The 16,602-nt window shown below is 41.5% G+C and overlaps 2 protein-coding genes across 2 annotated transcripts; one reads left to right on the top strand and one right to left on the bottom strand.

Annotated features, from left to right (window-relative positions):
• Positions 1-1,260: 1,260 nt before the first annotated feature.
• On the bottom strand, positions 1,261-6,640 carry hscb (HscB mitochondrial iron-sulfur cluster cochaperone). The gene is made up of 6 exons (XM_079221788.1): positions 6,519-6,640; positions 6,305-6,401; positions 3,117-3,206; positions 2,788-2,932; positions 1,596-1,643; positions 1,261-1,456 (listed from the first exon to the last, which is right to left on the bottom strand). Exons 1-6 carry the CDS (start codon positions 6,527-6,529, stop codon positions 1,362-1,364), a joined length of 486 nt encoding a protein of 161 aa, XP_079077914.1. The 5' UTR covers positions 6,530-6,640; the 3' UTR covers positions 1,261-1,361.
• A 2,756-nt stretch (positions 6,641-9,396) lies between these two features.
• Positions 9,397-11,931, top strand: lrrc8ab (leucine rich repeat containing 8 VRAC subunit Ab; the record flags this gene model as incomplete). Its single annotated transcript, XM_079222566.1, has 2 exons — positions 9,397-11,508; positions 11,656-11,931. 2 exons carry the CDS (start codon positions 9,397-9,399, stop codon positions 11,929-11,931), a joined length of 2,388 nt encoding a protein of 795 aa, XP_079078692.1.
• Between the last annotated feature and the right edge of the window lie 4,671 nt (positions 11,932-16,602).

Genomic DNA, 16,602 nt, shown 5'->3' with positions numbered 1-16,602 from the left:
TGCCATCCAATTCAATTTCACAGCCCAGCTGTAGTGGGGTTGTTGTTTCCCCCCCTCGTTTGTTTCTTTCAAACTCCATTTGAAAGAGTTCTGGGAGACAGCAGTGGCCTCAGTGTTGGTCGATCACATTTTCTCATTAATTCAAAAGGTGCCGTATATGCCTTCCGATTACGACATGAATAATAAATAGGCCCGTTGTCTCCTCGCGGTGGGCCCAGTTTAATTCAATGTCCATCCATGTGTATTAAGGAAACTGCCTTTCCGTGGTTAAAAAAAGAAAGAAACCGCCTCCGACAAATGACATTGTTGTTCCAGACTTAATAAACAACCAGTCAGGACGCGTTACAGTGGGATGTTCCAGTGGTGTGTGGGGCGTCTGTGTAAAGCCACTAATATTTTTTTAAATGGTTTAGGTTGTCACGCTAGCGTGTCTCAAATAACATTTTCCACACGATATGTGATCTGATGGTTCACTCTTTGCCATCAGATTAAGGGACGACCCCCACTATCTTCAGTGTGATTGCACCTGGATCAGTTTCTCGGATCAAAAGCCTCGATGTGACTGGAGCTCCCAATTTGCAAAGCAATTACAGATTATGAATCTGTGGTGTTGAAATGGAACAAGTGAAATGAGGGAGAAGGTGGATTCATTTACATTCTTGTGCACCTGTCCGTGTGCTGCAGGCACAGGCGTGCAGGGTCAATGTACATCAATTTATGAGCTAGAACTTTCCGCAGATCACAGATCTTTGGCTCGTCAAGTCATCGCCATTCAGTGGGGTCTGCCATGATCATAGCGTTAATGCGAAAGCCACCATGAATAATTCAATAGGTTGTCTCCCCCAATAAAGGACTTCCTTCTGGTCTCATATCCAGTTTGTACAACATGTTCTGCACCTCTGCATTATGATTGTCAAGGTGTTATGTCTCCACCTAAAGGCACCCTGAGGAACTGCTTCTGCGTGCTGGACTGATCGGCAGGATAATCATATAAACACTGAGCAGCACATTTAATCAGCGCCAATTATAGATCTCTGTCATATTTAATGATGCATTAGGTACAAGTGGATATGATTAGGCTCGTGAAATTGGTGGAATTCAAAAGGAGATACTGAATGCATTTAATTACACCCTCGTATCTGTACAGTTTTTAATAAAGAAAATGGAAGATTAGGTACAAATCACCATTCATTCAGTTGTGTATGACGCATTACAAGACATTTTATTATTCAACTTGAACAATAGATTTACATACTCCCAAGATAAATGTGCAATAATTTGTGTGCTTCTGTACAAGCCTTTTTTTTTAACTAACTAAAAATATTAAATAATGTGACACTGTATGGGGGGGTAGGGGGGGATTACATGAATTCAGAAAGTTTTTCCTTTACTTTCTCTTCGATGTTTGCATAGTATTTCATTTGGGCAAGCAGGGCTTTGGCGGCTTGAAGATCTCCTGATAAAAAAAAAAAAAGAGTGCACAAGGTAGTTCAATCACTGACTCACTCAGTTGACTTAAAGCAAAGCTTCGGCAGAGATTTCAAAACAAACAAAGGAATGCGTGGGAGTAACTAGAAAATGTCTGAATATAATACCTTCAAGAAGGGCAGCGTCTATCGCCTCCGTCAAGACTGCCAGTTTTCCTGCAAGTGAGGAGGAGACAAGTTTCAGTTCTGCACGTGTTAACAAGACATGGCACATACAGTGCTTTTTATAGAAGCTCAAAAGCACACTCGCCTCTGAGGGTAGCTGCTTGATTTGAAGTTACAAAAAACACAGGAAGAAAATATCCACACACAATGAATTATTTTAGTTTACAAAATGGGACACTAATTGAGCAGATCATGTACATAAATCATGTCATGTATGCATCATTCATTGGTCTGATTTTTCATTGTTGTGCATTGCACATCAACTGCAGGCTATCATATCTTATATGTTATACTATGGGCACTTTTTTTATGAATTAGACATTCAGTGGTTCTCTAATTATCTTTTCTATATGATCATGATGATGAGGTTTGCATCATGAGTGGCGGAGTCCGCCTTTGCTGGACTAGATTCATATTGCCTACGCGTGCATTAACAAGATTTTTATTTTAATCATTGTCGCAATGTCAGCTTATTTGCTAAACACATTGCAAAAGTCTGCGATATTGCACTCAGGGGTTTCTTTAGTTAGTTGGAAGAGAGTATCAGCAGAAAATGGCAAATAAACATTAATCAATTTTCTTTTGTTATTGGTGCCTTTTGGGAATAGAAATCATTTCCTTTCAATGTGTTGTATTTTAGCAGCAGACTGACAGCAGCAGAAAGGTAGACTCAGTACACCTTAATACATATTTATTCATCACAAGCAAAATTGTTAATGCGATATCCAGCGACGTTATCGGTAAAGATAAAAACAGATGCATCAACTGTTCTAGGAGTGCTCGCTGAAGTGCCAAACCACAATTGATGTTACCATGGTAATTACAGATGTCACCAAATCGACCAGAACAGAAAACTTAAAGATCAAAACTTTAACCCTTAGAATAAAGTGTCCGAGCCCAGTGAGCAGTTCAGCCATAAAGGGATTATTGTTTATTATACTGTTTAATTTAAATGTCTTTCTGATAAATGGAGGTAAAACTAGTCTGGAATATGGAATATCTGTTGTCTAGTGTCAGCGCCAATTATCCAGCTGTGTATATGTTCTCCCCACCTGTTCTAATTCATGACCAACACTCGGCTCAAATCGATCCACTGGGCTTTCACTCGATAAATCGAACGGGCATATTTATTCACCTTTTGTGTCTTTGCCGATCTTCTTGGCGTCCTCTGGGGTCCGAGCTTCATCGAGGGCCTCATTGATCGCCATCAGCTCCAGTAGGAACCCAGAGTCGGCCCCGGAGTCGGTGCCCTCTTCTGTACGCACCCCCTCCAGCTCCAGCTGAAATATAGGACGGGAGTTCATTAAATTCAACTGCACTTCTTTTTTTTTAAATGCATGTTACTACTTTTGACTGACAGATGGTGGAGATGGCTCTGGGGAACTAGCGATCAGACAGACAAGAGCTTGCAGTTATGAAAATAAACTATTCATTAGAAGCAAAGTCAAGAGATTTCAAACTCACCATATAAAGACCACGACTCAAAGGCTTAAGCAGAGTGCGGTACGCTTTGTTCACGAGAGCCGAGTGGCTTTCTGAATACTCCTGTTCTTTCTGCAAAAGAGGGATCTGTTATGTTGGCTCCTAATGATGTTCAGTCCATATTCATTCATTAAAAAAAAAATAAAAAAAGGGAAGGAAACAAGTGTTAATGTGAATTTTAACCGACATGCTTTGCATCTGTATATTCACATTATCCAGAGTTGCACACCAAACTGTCACAAATCAGAATTACATCCGAGCTATTTTACACCTTGTCATCCCAATCTATAACCCTGTCAGATTTTCAAACAGCAAATCCTCGACGATCCGATGTATGACATATAGCTCCTCTTTTTGTAGTCGAGCAGTTTGGGACCCTTCAAGGGATCCAGGTGGAAGTTTGACATGACAGACTCGTGGAAACCAGGCGGTGGGGTGATATCTTGGAAACAGTCGGCAGATCTGAGTGCAGTTTGCAGCCATCAGGTCTGTCAGCTCTTGTGAAAATCAATAATCTCAAGCTCCGGCCCATGGGCCCGTCGTGTGGAGCTGTTTCTCTAATAACAACCAGTGCAGGAGGTGGCTGCCTTGTATAAATAATGAGATTTCTATATATGATGAAGACCCCCGAGGCGGGAAGATGTCTAATTAAGAAAGAATGGCTAGAGGTGCTGATAAATAAAACAAGAGTCGGTACAATATTGGACAGGTCGTTTGTGAGGAAACCATTTAGGCTTCCTCTCCTCTCTTGCATGCTGCTGGATATGAGGGAGGCTTTCATATCGCATCACCCGGGCGTCCAAAATAAATTTCTGTGCGACGCAACACCCCTCCTCCCCTCCTTAGTACGCATAATGCTTATTCTTCCAAACTGCCAGGCAATCTTTTTTTTTTAATGATCCACAAGAGTGTAACGAGTCAACTGTTTACTACTTTATAAAATAACCTATAAAGACCTTCAACTTCAAACTGCTTGGATGCATTTTAAATCGTATTCCTTTCTGTGGAATAATCTTTATGTAAAATATAGGTCTACGTATTTGTTTTCTCGACAGCCAAACTGTGCTTTGGGCTTCATGGAATTTACCTAGTTAGTGCGGCAAACTTTTTTCCTCACAATATCCTGAGGTTAGAAAAGGTACACCTGTCTTGATTTGACAAATCAAGAGTGAAGAGGGAGAGAATTTAATTTGTTTGCTAAACAGCAGTGAGTGATTGCTCCATCCACCAGAATTAGACCTCTTTCCTGTCATTTCCCTTCAGTGTCTGTCAGTACAAAGCATCACACCGAGTTTGCTTTGTGCCTGTTGTTGTTGTTGTTCTCCATAATTACTTACTCAGAGCAGCAGAGGCTGAGATACCCTTACTTTTAGTCCCTAGTATTGGTCAAGCGGTCAGAACACTCAATCCTATATTTCCCATGATGCAACTTGATCATAACCCAAGATGAGATAACCCTGATGACATCACTGTGGCACAATCGTGGTAATTGATTCCACTTGACAAGTTTAAGAAGTTAAGAGAACTGTTTTCACAGTACTTGTAACTGATCTCTGAAGTGGAAATCAGTGGAGTGCCTTCTAAAATAAATACCTAAATATATATATATATATATATATATATATATATATATATATATATATATATATATATATATTTTGTGTCCTTTTTTTTATTTTTTATATGTCATCTTATAATGGGCATTCTTCATTTTTTTCTAACTTTTTTTTTAAATCAAATGATACGTCTCTAAATTAAAAAGGTCCTATACAATAGTCAAAGCCTCAATATAGCAGAGAATGAAGTCGCTCATCCTCTCTGTCTGTGTTGTAATCTGAGCTTCTATGTGCTTCATGCAAGCATGTTTTATTTAGCAACAAAAAAAGTTCTTATTTATGCCACATATATATTCAAGTAGTTATTTTGGGGTTGATTTTTTTCCCTCCTCTGATCAAATATGCTAAAAACTGTTCAAGGGAATTAAGCAATTAATACCACAGGTCCACTCAAGCGAAGTTATTAAATACATAAATAGAGGTGTCCACATATTAGACAATTTACTTATTTTGATTAACTTTCTCTTATTTAACATTTACTTTATTTGTAAAGACTTTTACATTCTTAAAACGTACCATTCAATTTGTTTTAAAAAGATTGTTTGTCCCAAATCTTCGGACTCCCGAGCTTATGCTTTGTAGTGTTTTTACAACTAATTATAACTTTGATCATACTTTCTTATTTGTAATTGAAATAGGTCATCCTTTCATTTAGTAATTTACAAAGAGATTTTTTTGTAATATCTAATTGTGCTTAAGAATCATTAATATGAAAAACATATGACCCATCAGGTTGAGCCAACTGTATTGTGTCACTGTTAGCTAGCGGACTTTCACTCGGATGGAGTGACACAAAATGGATTGTGTTTTTTTATTAAAAAGTGATGCTGGATAAATCTCTGCCCTCAGGCCAACAGAGTCCCCTGTGCAAAGAAAAACATTGAAAGAAAATTGTTGTGTTCCCTGTTGCCATAAAATATCTTAATCAGTAAGGACAGCCACTTATTGAAGCCAGCTTGCTACCTAAGCACAAAGCTTTTTTATTTCCATTTATTCAGCCCCCTTCATCAAGCACCTGATGCTCCTATTAATATAATATATGAACAGGTTCTATTCTGTGTTGTGTTTTTTTATGTTAATGTGTTTTAATGTGTCCTGTCTGGATGAAATATGTTTTAATGCATCTTTTTTTAAGCCCAAAGAGGCCCAATGATGGCCTTTTTGCAGGCAAAAAGTAGACAAAAGTAATTTTTCATTCTTCTACTTAGAATTTCATTAAGACCATTTTCACAGTGGACTACCTGGGATTTCTGTTATGTTTCTCCTTTCTTTCTTAAAGCAATGTGCTCATCTTCTAAGTTGTTTCATTTGTGATTCCTTGAACAAAGCAAAATATAGGGAAAGCTGATGACCTACATTTGTCAACGTCTTTTAAGCAGCCCATCTTCAACTTGCCCCAGACCAAAGTACACAGTGCACAGCCATGTGGCCTAATGGGGCAAAGGGGCAAATCCAATTCCCTGCTGTCACAACTGCACTAAAGGATAAGGCAGCCTCAGCTGACTCATGCTCCATGTTACTAAACGGATCTATATTAACCCCCCACCTTCCTACCCCAGATTTCTGGCTGAAGTTGTCCGGATGCAGAGACCGCTGGAGCTGCAAGTATCTTTTCTGCAGCTGGTGTGTGTCCAGCGTGAATGTGACGTCACTGAAAAGAGGCAACACATGGTGACCCGACGTGTTTCGCTCACAGACTGACTTGATGAATAAAATAGCAACTGCCAGGTGAGAGTGGGGGCGATTATAAACAGGACATTATGCTTACCAAGCCATCATTTTAAAGTAGGACGCGTCTTCTTCCGGGGGCTGGATCACTTTGCATGACGTGCAGAAGAATGCAGGAGTTTCATCAAGAGGCCGATTACAACTCCAGCAGTTCAGTTTGACTTGACCTGCACAGTAACTCCTGTTGGAACTGGCTGCATTAGTAGAGTAAATGGGCCTTCTTTCCTTCCCCAGTGCTTTGAGGTCCGTGTAGCCGTGCCATGTGTCCTTCACGGGGAGGCTGGTGGACGTACAACGTGCCGGACATGTAACAGCTTTATAAGCAGACTGTCGGTGCGTTGTAAGCCAGCTGTGGTGCAGTAAAGCCCGGGATGCGCGCAGCATCCGCAAAGTGCTCAATGGCAACATGTTCAACACACAAAAAAATACTCCAGGCTGTAATGCAGCCAATAAAAAAAAAACAGAAGACCTTGTTTTTCCTCACTGTCAAAACATGAACATCTCTCATCCAGAAAACCAAAAGGGAGGAAGTGCGTTCTTCCTCTCCGTCTCGTCCACAGCGCCACGGCGGCGGAGCGGGGGAACCGTCTCTGAGGGGTGCTGGAAAAAACAAAACACCAGCTAGCAAGCGGAGCTACTAGCAAGTAGCAACAGCCGGCGCAGTTGTTTAGCAACTATGTATCTGAATGTAGCGTTGGATTTGATCGCAGCACACCACACGTAGTAAGTTTGAACGCAATGCCGTCTGTAAGACATTTTAGCAATGTATCGCTGTCATGTTAACGACAACGTTTGAGGGGACGTAAACTTCCGATGACACAGAGGGAGAGAGCCGGTGGGCAGTATGTCGCTCGGTTAGCTCGCGAGCTAACAGCAGCCTAGCTTAGTTTGCTAATGTGTTTTTAACTTTTTTTGTGGCCGGTGCTGACAAGTAGCTTGTGGTCAGATACCACGGGGCGCTCCCTCAAATATAGTCTTTTCGCAACAATGTAATGGCATTTATAGACATAAAAACACTCGGCTTTAACTTTTGTGTTGAGAAGTGCTTGCTCAGCTAACCGACCGAACCGCATGACAAAGACGCCCCATGCTAACGTGACCAGCCGGTTGGTAGCCTGACGTGTTGCGTGTCTGGCACGATGTATCACAGTATCGTTATGACGAGCAATATCCCGTACAGCCACAGACCTTTTTATATTTAAAATAGTTGGTGTTTAAACATATTTTGGATCAGGTGACGTTTTGCGCATGTACGTTTTTGTTGTTGTTAAAGAATGTCTCTCCCAAGTGTGTTAGGACAACAGCTGGAACCTCATTAACATCTCCCACTGTCTTGTTTGTGTCTCCTGTTCAACTCCCCCATGGCGATGACAAAGGCGATGGTCGATGAAGGGTTTTGGTTACACACAGAGTGGCTTGTCCACCGGGGCCTTCATCAAGCACTGGAACCCAGATAACACCTCCAACCCGGTGAGTACTCCGTTTACTGAGTGGGCTTGTTGTGCTGCAACACCATCTGCCCTCCATACCAGGCTGCAGCCCTTGAAGAGTACATGTATGCAGGGGTTTCTCTGATCTGGGGCCAGTGTAAATATGACGCCAAGACTTGGCGTCTTCAGTCCTAGTCTTTACAGCTTCCAAACAAAGGACAAGCTTTGGTGAATGCCAAGTTCTGACTGTGTGTGTGTGTGTGTGTGTGTGTGTGTGTGTGTGTGTGTGTGTTGGGGTTGACAGGAGTGCAAAAGGTTGAGTATTCCAGAGAGACACTGGTTGGAGACAGCAGTTTTCTACAAGGTAAACAGGATCTCGTCCTGAAGGTCGAGGGAGGTGCTTCTCAAGGCCCCCACAGACAATACTCTGGGTCTTATCAACGGAAATGGCTAAGAATAGAGAGCAAGGGAGCAAGGTGGCTCCTCTGCCGGTCATGTTGTTTGGGTTAAACGAGCCAAAGCGGAACATCATCTTTAGAAGAGTGACTTCTCCAGCTTACAAGCTGGGTGTGTCACACTCGTGCAAGGCTGAAGGGTTGTTTTGCAGAGCTTTATCTTGCTCTGATGTGCAGCAGCAGCAGCAGCAGCAGCAGCAAAGGAGTAGTTGTGGGATCGTTCTTGACTGCTTATGTATGGAGTTATGGTGCCTACCGTTTCGGATTTGTAAGTAGAATCATTTTCAAGTGTGTTTGAGCAGTTTGGTTGTATTTCATAACAACAACTTGGAGTAATAATAACTTAAAGCGATCTTGCTACCTGTTGGCCAGGTGTAGATGTTGGGTTGTATGATAGATGCAGAAAATACTTAATTAGGGAAGGGATCATTTTCTCCAATCAATATCATGATGTCATACATTTTTCTGGAACATACATTTAAATTTGTCACAATACAAGGTTTATATTTTTATTGTACAACAGGGTTGCACAAAAACATTCAGATTGTAAGCCCAATTTGCTACATGGGAAAGAAACAAAAAATACCTAATAAAAAAAAATATATATATATATATATATATATATATACCTCTTTACAGGCTTCTCTTCTCACCAATATCACTGACGCTCAGTCGATGGGTACCAATTATGTTTTTGGTTTTAATCATGCGCTGTAGAGCTGTCCTGTGCCGTGCACACCCCATGTCAGTTTGTAATGTTTGCAGTCGGGAGGTTTTCTATTGCACCGCTGTAAAAGTTGGAAAAATTATCAGCACACAGGATATTAACCAGTAATTACCTTTTTTTGTTCGCAAATATAGTATTGATTTTTGGGCTTGGTGTTGTGGTTCAGGTGAAGGTTGGAATTTGTCTTTTTTAATTTGGAAGAAAGCCTTATCTGTAGTGTTTCGATGTTCAACAAAGCTATATAATTCAGTTCATCACTGTCATGGATATGTCCTCATCTCAATTCTTCTCCCCCACAGATAAACCATGATCCCCATCACTGAGCTGCGGTACTTTGTGGACACGCAGCCGGCGTACCGCATCCTGAAACCATGGTGGGACGTGTTCACCGACTACATCTCCATTGTCATGCTCATGATCTCTGTGTTTGGGGGCACACTGCAGGTCACTCAGGACAAGATGATCTGCCTGCCCTGCAAATGGGTGGTCAACAATACCTGCAAGAAGGACTTCAATGCCACCCTCTCGGCATCGTTTTTCTTGGAGCCCAAAGGGATCCAGTACGATCTGGACCGCCACCAGTACAACTATGTGGATGCTGTGTGCTATGAGAATAGATTGCACTGGTTTGCCAAGTATTTTCCTTACTTAGTATTACTTCACACCCTTATTTTCCTAGCTTGTAGCAACTTTTGGTTTAAGTTCCCACGGACTAGTTCAAAACTTGAGCACTTTGTATCCATCCTGCTGAAATGCTTTGACTCCCCATGGACAACTAGGGCCCTGTCCGAGACGGTGGTTGAAGAGAGCGACCCAAAACCAATGAAAATGAACGGCTCAATGGACCACAAGGCGTCTGTGATCAGTGAGGATGTTGAAGCAAGTGTTCCGATGCTCCAAAGGACAAAGACCCGCTTCGAGCAGGGCATCGTAGATAGAACAGAAACAGGGGTTTTGGACAAGAAGGAGGGCGAGCAGGCAAAAGCCCTGTTTGAAAAGGTCAAGAAGTTCCGTATACATGTTGAAGAAGGAGACATTGTCTACAGACTGTACATCCGTCAGACTATTATCAAAGTCATCAAGTTTATTTTCATCATCTGCTATACAGGGTATTACGTGCATGATATCAAATTCAGTGTTGACTGTTCGGTGGATATAGAGAGCCTGACGGGTTACAGCGTGTACCGCTGTGCTCACCCGCTGGCTACACTTTTTAAAATCTTAGCCTGTTTCTACATAAGCTTGGTAGTGGTGTATGGTTTGATTTGCATGTACACACTTTGCTGGATGCTCCGGCGCTCGTTGAAGAAGTACTCCTTCGAATCGATACGGGAGGAGAGCAGCTACAGCGACATACCCGACGTGAAGAATGACTTTGCATTCATGATGCACATGATTGATCAGTATGACCCCCTGTACTCCAAACGCTTCGCCGTGTTCCTGTCGGAAGTGAGCGAAAATAAGCTGCGGCAGCTCAACCTCAACAACGAGTGGACGCTGGACAAGCTCCGGCAGAGGATTACCAAGAACTCTCAGGAGAAGTTGGAGCTGCACCTGTTCATGCTGAGCGGCATTCCAGACACAGTATTTGACCTGGTGGAGCTGGAGGTTCTCAAACTGGAGCTCATCCCCGATATCACCATCCCGCCAATCATCGCCCAGCTGGTCAACCTGCGAGAGATGTGGCTTTACCACACGCCGGCCAAAATCGAAGCCCCCGCATTGGCTTTCTTGCGCGAGAACCTGAAGTCTCTGCACATCAAGTTCACTGACATCAAAGAGATTCCCTTGTGGATCTACAGCCTGAAGAATCTGAGCGAGCTTCATCTCACGGGGAATCTCAGCGCCGAGAACAACCGCTACATCGTCATCGATGGGCTCCGGGAGCTCAAGAGGCTCAAGGTTCTTCGCCTGAAGAGCAATCTCACCAAGCTACCTCAGGTGGTGACCGACGTGGGCATGCACCTCCAGAAGCTTTCCGTCAATAACGAAGGCACCAAGCTGATGGTGCTCAACAGCCTGAAGAAGATGGTGAACCTGACCGAGCTGGAGCTCATTCGCTGTGATCTAGAACGCATACCGCACTCAATCTTCAGCTTGCACAACTTGCAGGAGATCGATCTGAAGGACAACAACCTGAAGACCATCGAGGAGATCATCAGCTTCCAGCACCTTCATCGGCTGGTCTGCCTTAAGCTTTGGTACAACCAGATCGCCTATATTCCCATCCAGATTGGCACACTGACCAACCTGGAGAAACTGTACCTGAACCGAAACAAGATCGAGAAGATCCCCAGCCAGTTGTTTTATTGCCGCAAGCTGCGCTTCCTGGATCTGAGCCATAACAACCTGACTTATATCCCGACAGACATTGGCTTCCTCCAGAATCTTCAGTACCTGGCAGTTACAGCCAACAGGGTGAGTAGTATGTTTTCCACCATTTCAATGTTTAAAAAAAAAATCCTTTTGCGGTTTGTTTGCGACAATTTAATGTTCAAGTTTCACATTCTAACGCCGCTCTGTTTCTCTCCCAACATGTGACACCCTCCCCGTCTCGAAATCCAGATTGAGAGCCTGCCCAACGAGCTGTTCCAGTGCAAGAAGCTTCGCACTTTGAACTTGGGCAACAATTGCCTGCAGTCTCTGCCATCGCGGTTCGGAGAGCTGACCGGGCTCACGCAGCTAGAGCTGAGGGGAAACCGCCTGGAGTGTCTGCCCGTGGAGCTGGGCGAGTGCCGACAGCTGAAGAGAACCGGTCTCGTGGTGGAGGAGGACCTCTTCAACACCCTGCCCTCGGAGGTCAAGGAACAGTTGTGGAAAACGGACAAAGAACAGGTGTGACGAGGTCTGTGGTCCTGAGTGAAAACAGATGCTGACCAACAGGTGGAACGCCTACACTCTCCCACAGGGCAAAGCAGCCAGTGTACTGCCAGTAAGGTCGAGAACCAGTGCCAGTCGGGCAGAACCCAATTACTGATCGCTTCTGGTTGCTCTTTCCATTCTTAACTGTGCAATTGATTGTCCTTTCTTTTGCAAACAACTCCTCAGGCCTTTCGAGTACAACTCGGTAATGATGCTATTTTTTAATTTTTTTTTGCCATTGTGATCAGCAGCATTTGTTCTCATGCTATGCTTCTCGGTTGCGGTAGAGAAGTTTTAAGAATGCAAAACTGTGAGCCAACTTTGCTCAAGACAGGAAAATAGCTGGAACACGCTTTCTTGTTTCATCAAGATAGAAATAATCTATTGAAATAATCTGTCCAGCATTGTTAGATATACAAATGGGATAGCAAGCTGATCACTAAGACTTCTTCCTCATAACATGCAACGTAATTAATGATAAATCATGACAGGCTAGAGACTGTAACTCTTGTCTTTTCTTTTTTTTTAGGAAAAATAATGCACATTCTCAGTCACACTAATTGACAAGTCATCTGATAAGATCACAAGTTAATATATTGATTTGTTTTATAGTAATGAGGATGATCACAAGCAAACAAATCAAGTTTGCAATCCTATACATTTTAGTCAGATTAGTTGTAGTCCATGCTTTATAATCTATTACCCACAACTGACCTTACCTAAATTCTGCTCTGTGCTGGTCATCGTTTTTCAGGCCCTCAAATACCTTCATTTGTGCTTAGTTTGAAACGAATAAAAAAAATCATTAACGAATCGGGGGATAACAAACGATGAGTCATGTCCAAGAAGGGCCATGTAATCTGAGATCCTTGTTGGAGAGGATGTTGTCAAAGGAGGAGACTGTTCGTGGTGCTGTGGAGACGGAGGAGTTGGTAGTAGCACAGCATGTGGTGTTGGACGAGGGAGTGGAGGCGTTGAAGGCTTCTTTCTGGGGGAAAGATGTGTATTTTGTGCTTGGAAAAGCAATTATTCTACTGAATGCTACCCAGTGGACGACTATTCCCAAAATATTACCCCCATACAATGGAGTTAGTGGAGCAAAAATATGAGTCAAAATATGGTGCAATGTTCAGTGTCGATGTTCAACTGTGCATGAGATCCCAGCCACTTTTATTCGTAAACTAGTTAAATGGCTGTATTGGAGTCATTAAGATGAGGCAATTTGGCATTTAGTCCAAGTATTTTTTTTCTAAGCGAAAGAACAATGCAATAAGGTCGAACATTTCTGAAACGTCATTGTGAAACACTAGCTACATTCCACTTCTAATGTACTCACAAATTGTAATTCCTGCAAATAATTTTCGCATTGACGAGAGATTAAGAGGCTTTTTTTTTTTAAAGAGCCATGGCTGTCTGATCCCTTGCCTTAACTTTAATTCACTCCTGGGTTGTCTGATTTCTGTCACTTTTGTTGTGGACTCTGAGGAGTTAAAAAAACAAATGATTGTTTACTTGACCATGTTTGGATGCAGATAATTGTCTTTAAAGCTGAACTAGACGGCCCACGCCCAATCAATAATGGGAGAAACGGGACTGTTTTGCTGTTTTTGTTTTGATGTTTTGCTTCTAATGTTTCATCCATAACTTCCTGTGGACTCTTCACAAGCACACCTGACACCAGTACTCAATTAGGGCCAATAAAAGATACATGTGGTATCAACAGTGATTATTGGCATTGCTTTCTGTTGTGTCATTGACTGTGCTAATTTTATTTTTCCGTTGGACAACTACCATACAGTGGAACAGTCAGAAGGGCATGAGCATAAATATTTAAATTATTCTATCACTTTTTATACAACTTGTATTAGTCAAAGGGATCTAGATATGTTGAAGTTAGGATTATTTGTTTAATTATGTGGCATTTTTGGAAAATGTTGTTTGACATTTATTGTATTAGTTGTTTTTTTTGCCAGATAAACTCACCTTTTATGAAAATTCATTCCTGCTTTCATTTTATTATCTTTTCATCACAAAGTCAAAATTACAAAAGTTATATATTATAATTTGGTTTGACTAAATTGGAAATGGGCTTTGTCGCCCCATAGAAAGCAGGTCCTGGGTTCATGCACACGGCAGTGAAAATGTCTTAGTTTCTCAGAAGATGTTGTGCATTGCGGTCATGTATCATTGATTTGATTTCATTCATAATTGTGGGAGATATTTATTTTCACCATTCTTTTTTTTTCTGCTGTAAATGGGCCTCTGTATTTTTCAGGTCAGGTCATCTAATTGTCAATTTATTTCTCTAGTTCTAAATGTGTTTTTTTTTTTTAGAGAAACGTGTAATGCTTCTTGCCTGAAAGTAACTTTTCGGCACGTGTTTTGCCACCGTAAGCAGCGCCGTGCTAAAAATAGATAGTTCTAGATTAATGCACAGCTCTGACACAGCACAGCGCATAACGGTGATTCTTGTGTTTACCCAGAGAACAAGGTCGTCAGTTTATGTTTTAATAAACCTAACTGCAAAGAAAACTTTAGACGGTAGCAAAAGCCAGTAAGTGTCTAGGTTGAAAAGCGTAGGAATAGTTTTAAGCTGTGTACCTTTATTTCAGTAACATGTTTAACTATGCTACATTGTGCAATATTGCCTTTATTACCACTACCTAAAGGTTATTTGTGAGGTAGTTTTCCGATGTGCACGGGCATTCTTTTTGTCGCATTCGTTGGAAGTTGAGGATGCTTTTGCACAATAGCACCTGTCCCACAAGTTACATTTCGGTAAATGCAAATAATAATAGGATTTCATGAATAAGACAAATGTTTTGTATGCACTCGGTATGGGAAGCTGCCAGCTGTGAGATTAAATTAGATATCAGGTGTTCAATAAGTATTTGTTGTTTTTCTTTTTGGGGGGGGGGTCTGTTCTTAGAAAGACAGATTATTTACCTTCAGTCCCAAGTGGAGTGTTTTAAAGGGTGTCCAGAACACCTCAGCAATACACCACAGATTAAGACAATCAACTATTCTAAATAAGACTGGCAGCAGACAACTTTAAATGTAAAGTGTTTCAGCAAGTATATGGTCAGCATGGTAAAAATGCATTGTTTAGGATGCTAGGAAAGTGATAGGAAATAGATTAGCTTTTGAGCTCCTAGTTATCGTTAATCTTTTTTGTTCTACTTTTTTATAATTATGACTTCTTTTTTTTTCATTTTAACAGCACTTGGTATTATTACAATATAACTACATTTCTCAGGAAACCAGCTAGTACTCACTTCTTGTTTGAGTTGATTGCCTTTTCTCTTTCTTTTCTTTTTTACACCTGTAATTGTTTGATTCATTTAAACAATTGTTTTATAAAGTTACAGTTTTATATGCATTTCGATACATTCTTTTCTAGTTTGGGGTATATCATATCGACTGCTGGTTTAAAACAAAATGTCTTTTGTGTTTTTAAAGAAACCACTTGGTTTAACATTGATTCTGCGTTTTCCTCATTGACCATGTACAAAGTGAGCTGTATTGTTTCATAATTGTTGTCTTCATTGAGATTAGCTGTGTGTGTGTGTGTGTGTGTGTGTGTGTGTGTGTGTGTGTGTGTGTGTGTCATCTGTGTGCATGTTGGCATGATGAGACTCTCATCCTGTGATGTCCCATCTTTGTTCTTTCTATTTAAATAATTTTTGGGTACAAAATCCTTATTTTCATTGTTTCCCAACTGACATCCAATCGTAACTTAAGTAAAAATGTGGCTTCATCCAGTGTTGGTTTGGCAAATTGTTTTCATTAATAAGAAAATCATGGGTGTGTTTGTATTAAAATGAATTATGTGACAGTGAGTATTCTGTTTTAAACATGTGTCCCATCTTTTCCTGCACATCCATCCTCTAGAGATGAAATAAACTTGGTTGACCTAATTTGTCTTGTGGAGTAAGTGTTTGAATGTTGTATTTTGGTGTTTGGTAGAGAATCTGTCAACTGCCCAGCCCTATGTTTGGGATTATGCACCAAAACACAAAATATACTGGCATGACTGAGACTTAAAGGTGCATCCTGCGGGACTACACCATGCTGAGGCCCTTCTAACGAAATCTAATGCAATCATCCCAGTAGTGTGCCTATATGACCAGGGGCCACATAGCATGTTAATTTGACCACAGCATCACAGGTGTTAACCACCTGCAGAGACTGCGTGGTTCTGGGTGTTTACATTGAGCTTCAACAGCTCCGTGCGGAGGTCACTTTCATTTCGCCATGTGTTCGTTTTTTAGAACACCGTAATTTCCTCGCGGATGTTGGCGGAAACATTCGTCGCTGGCCACTGCACCTACACGGACATATTTTGCCGACGCACTTGTTCAAAGACGCAACGTTTAAAATGGTAAATTGAATTGTGGACATTTCCATCAGATATATATGAATATAGAAATTACAGAACCGTTTGAGAAACTAGCAACTAATGCGGTGTTTTAAGGCGTATTCGTTTGTTAGGAGCCAGGCGAAACGCTTTGTTTTTGGAAGGAGTACGTGCTTATATGGTGCAGTCCAGCTAACAGGCTAAGCTAGCTAGCAAACATTCATGAACGGTGCCTCCTATAAAGTTAGCGTTTTCGTGTTAATGATATTTATTTCCTTAATGTTACAGGCTGT

This window comes from Taurulus bubalis (genome assembly GCF_910589615.1).
Source record: "Taurulus bubalis genome assembly, chromosome: 8".
In the NCBI taxonomy this organism is placed as follows: domain Eukaryota; kingdom Metazoa; phylum Chordata; class Actinopteri; order Perciformes; family Cottidae; genus Taurulus; species Taurulus bubalis.
Note: the sequence above shows the minus strand (reverse complement) of the source record. Positions and strands in the feature narration are given on the sequence as shown.

Coding starts and splice junctions, on each gene's coding strand:
- hscb (XM_079221788.1), bottom strand. Junction 3,207..6,304: donor ACTTCAGCCAGAAATCTGGG/GTAGGAAGGTGG, acceptor CCTCTTTTGCAG/AAAGAACAGGAGTATTCAGA. Junction 2,933..3,116: donor TGAGTCGTGGTCTTTATATG/GTGAGTTTGAAA, acceptor CCTATATTTCAG/CTGGAGCTGGAGGGGGTGCG.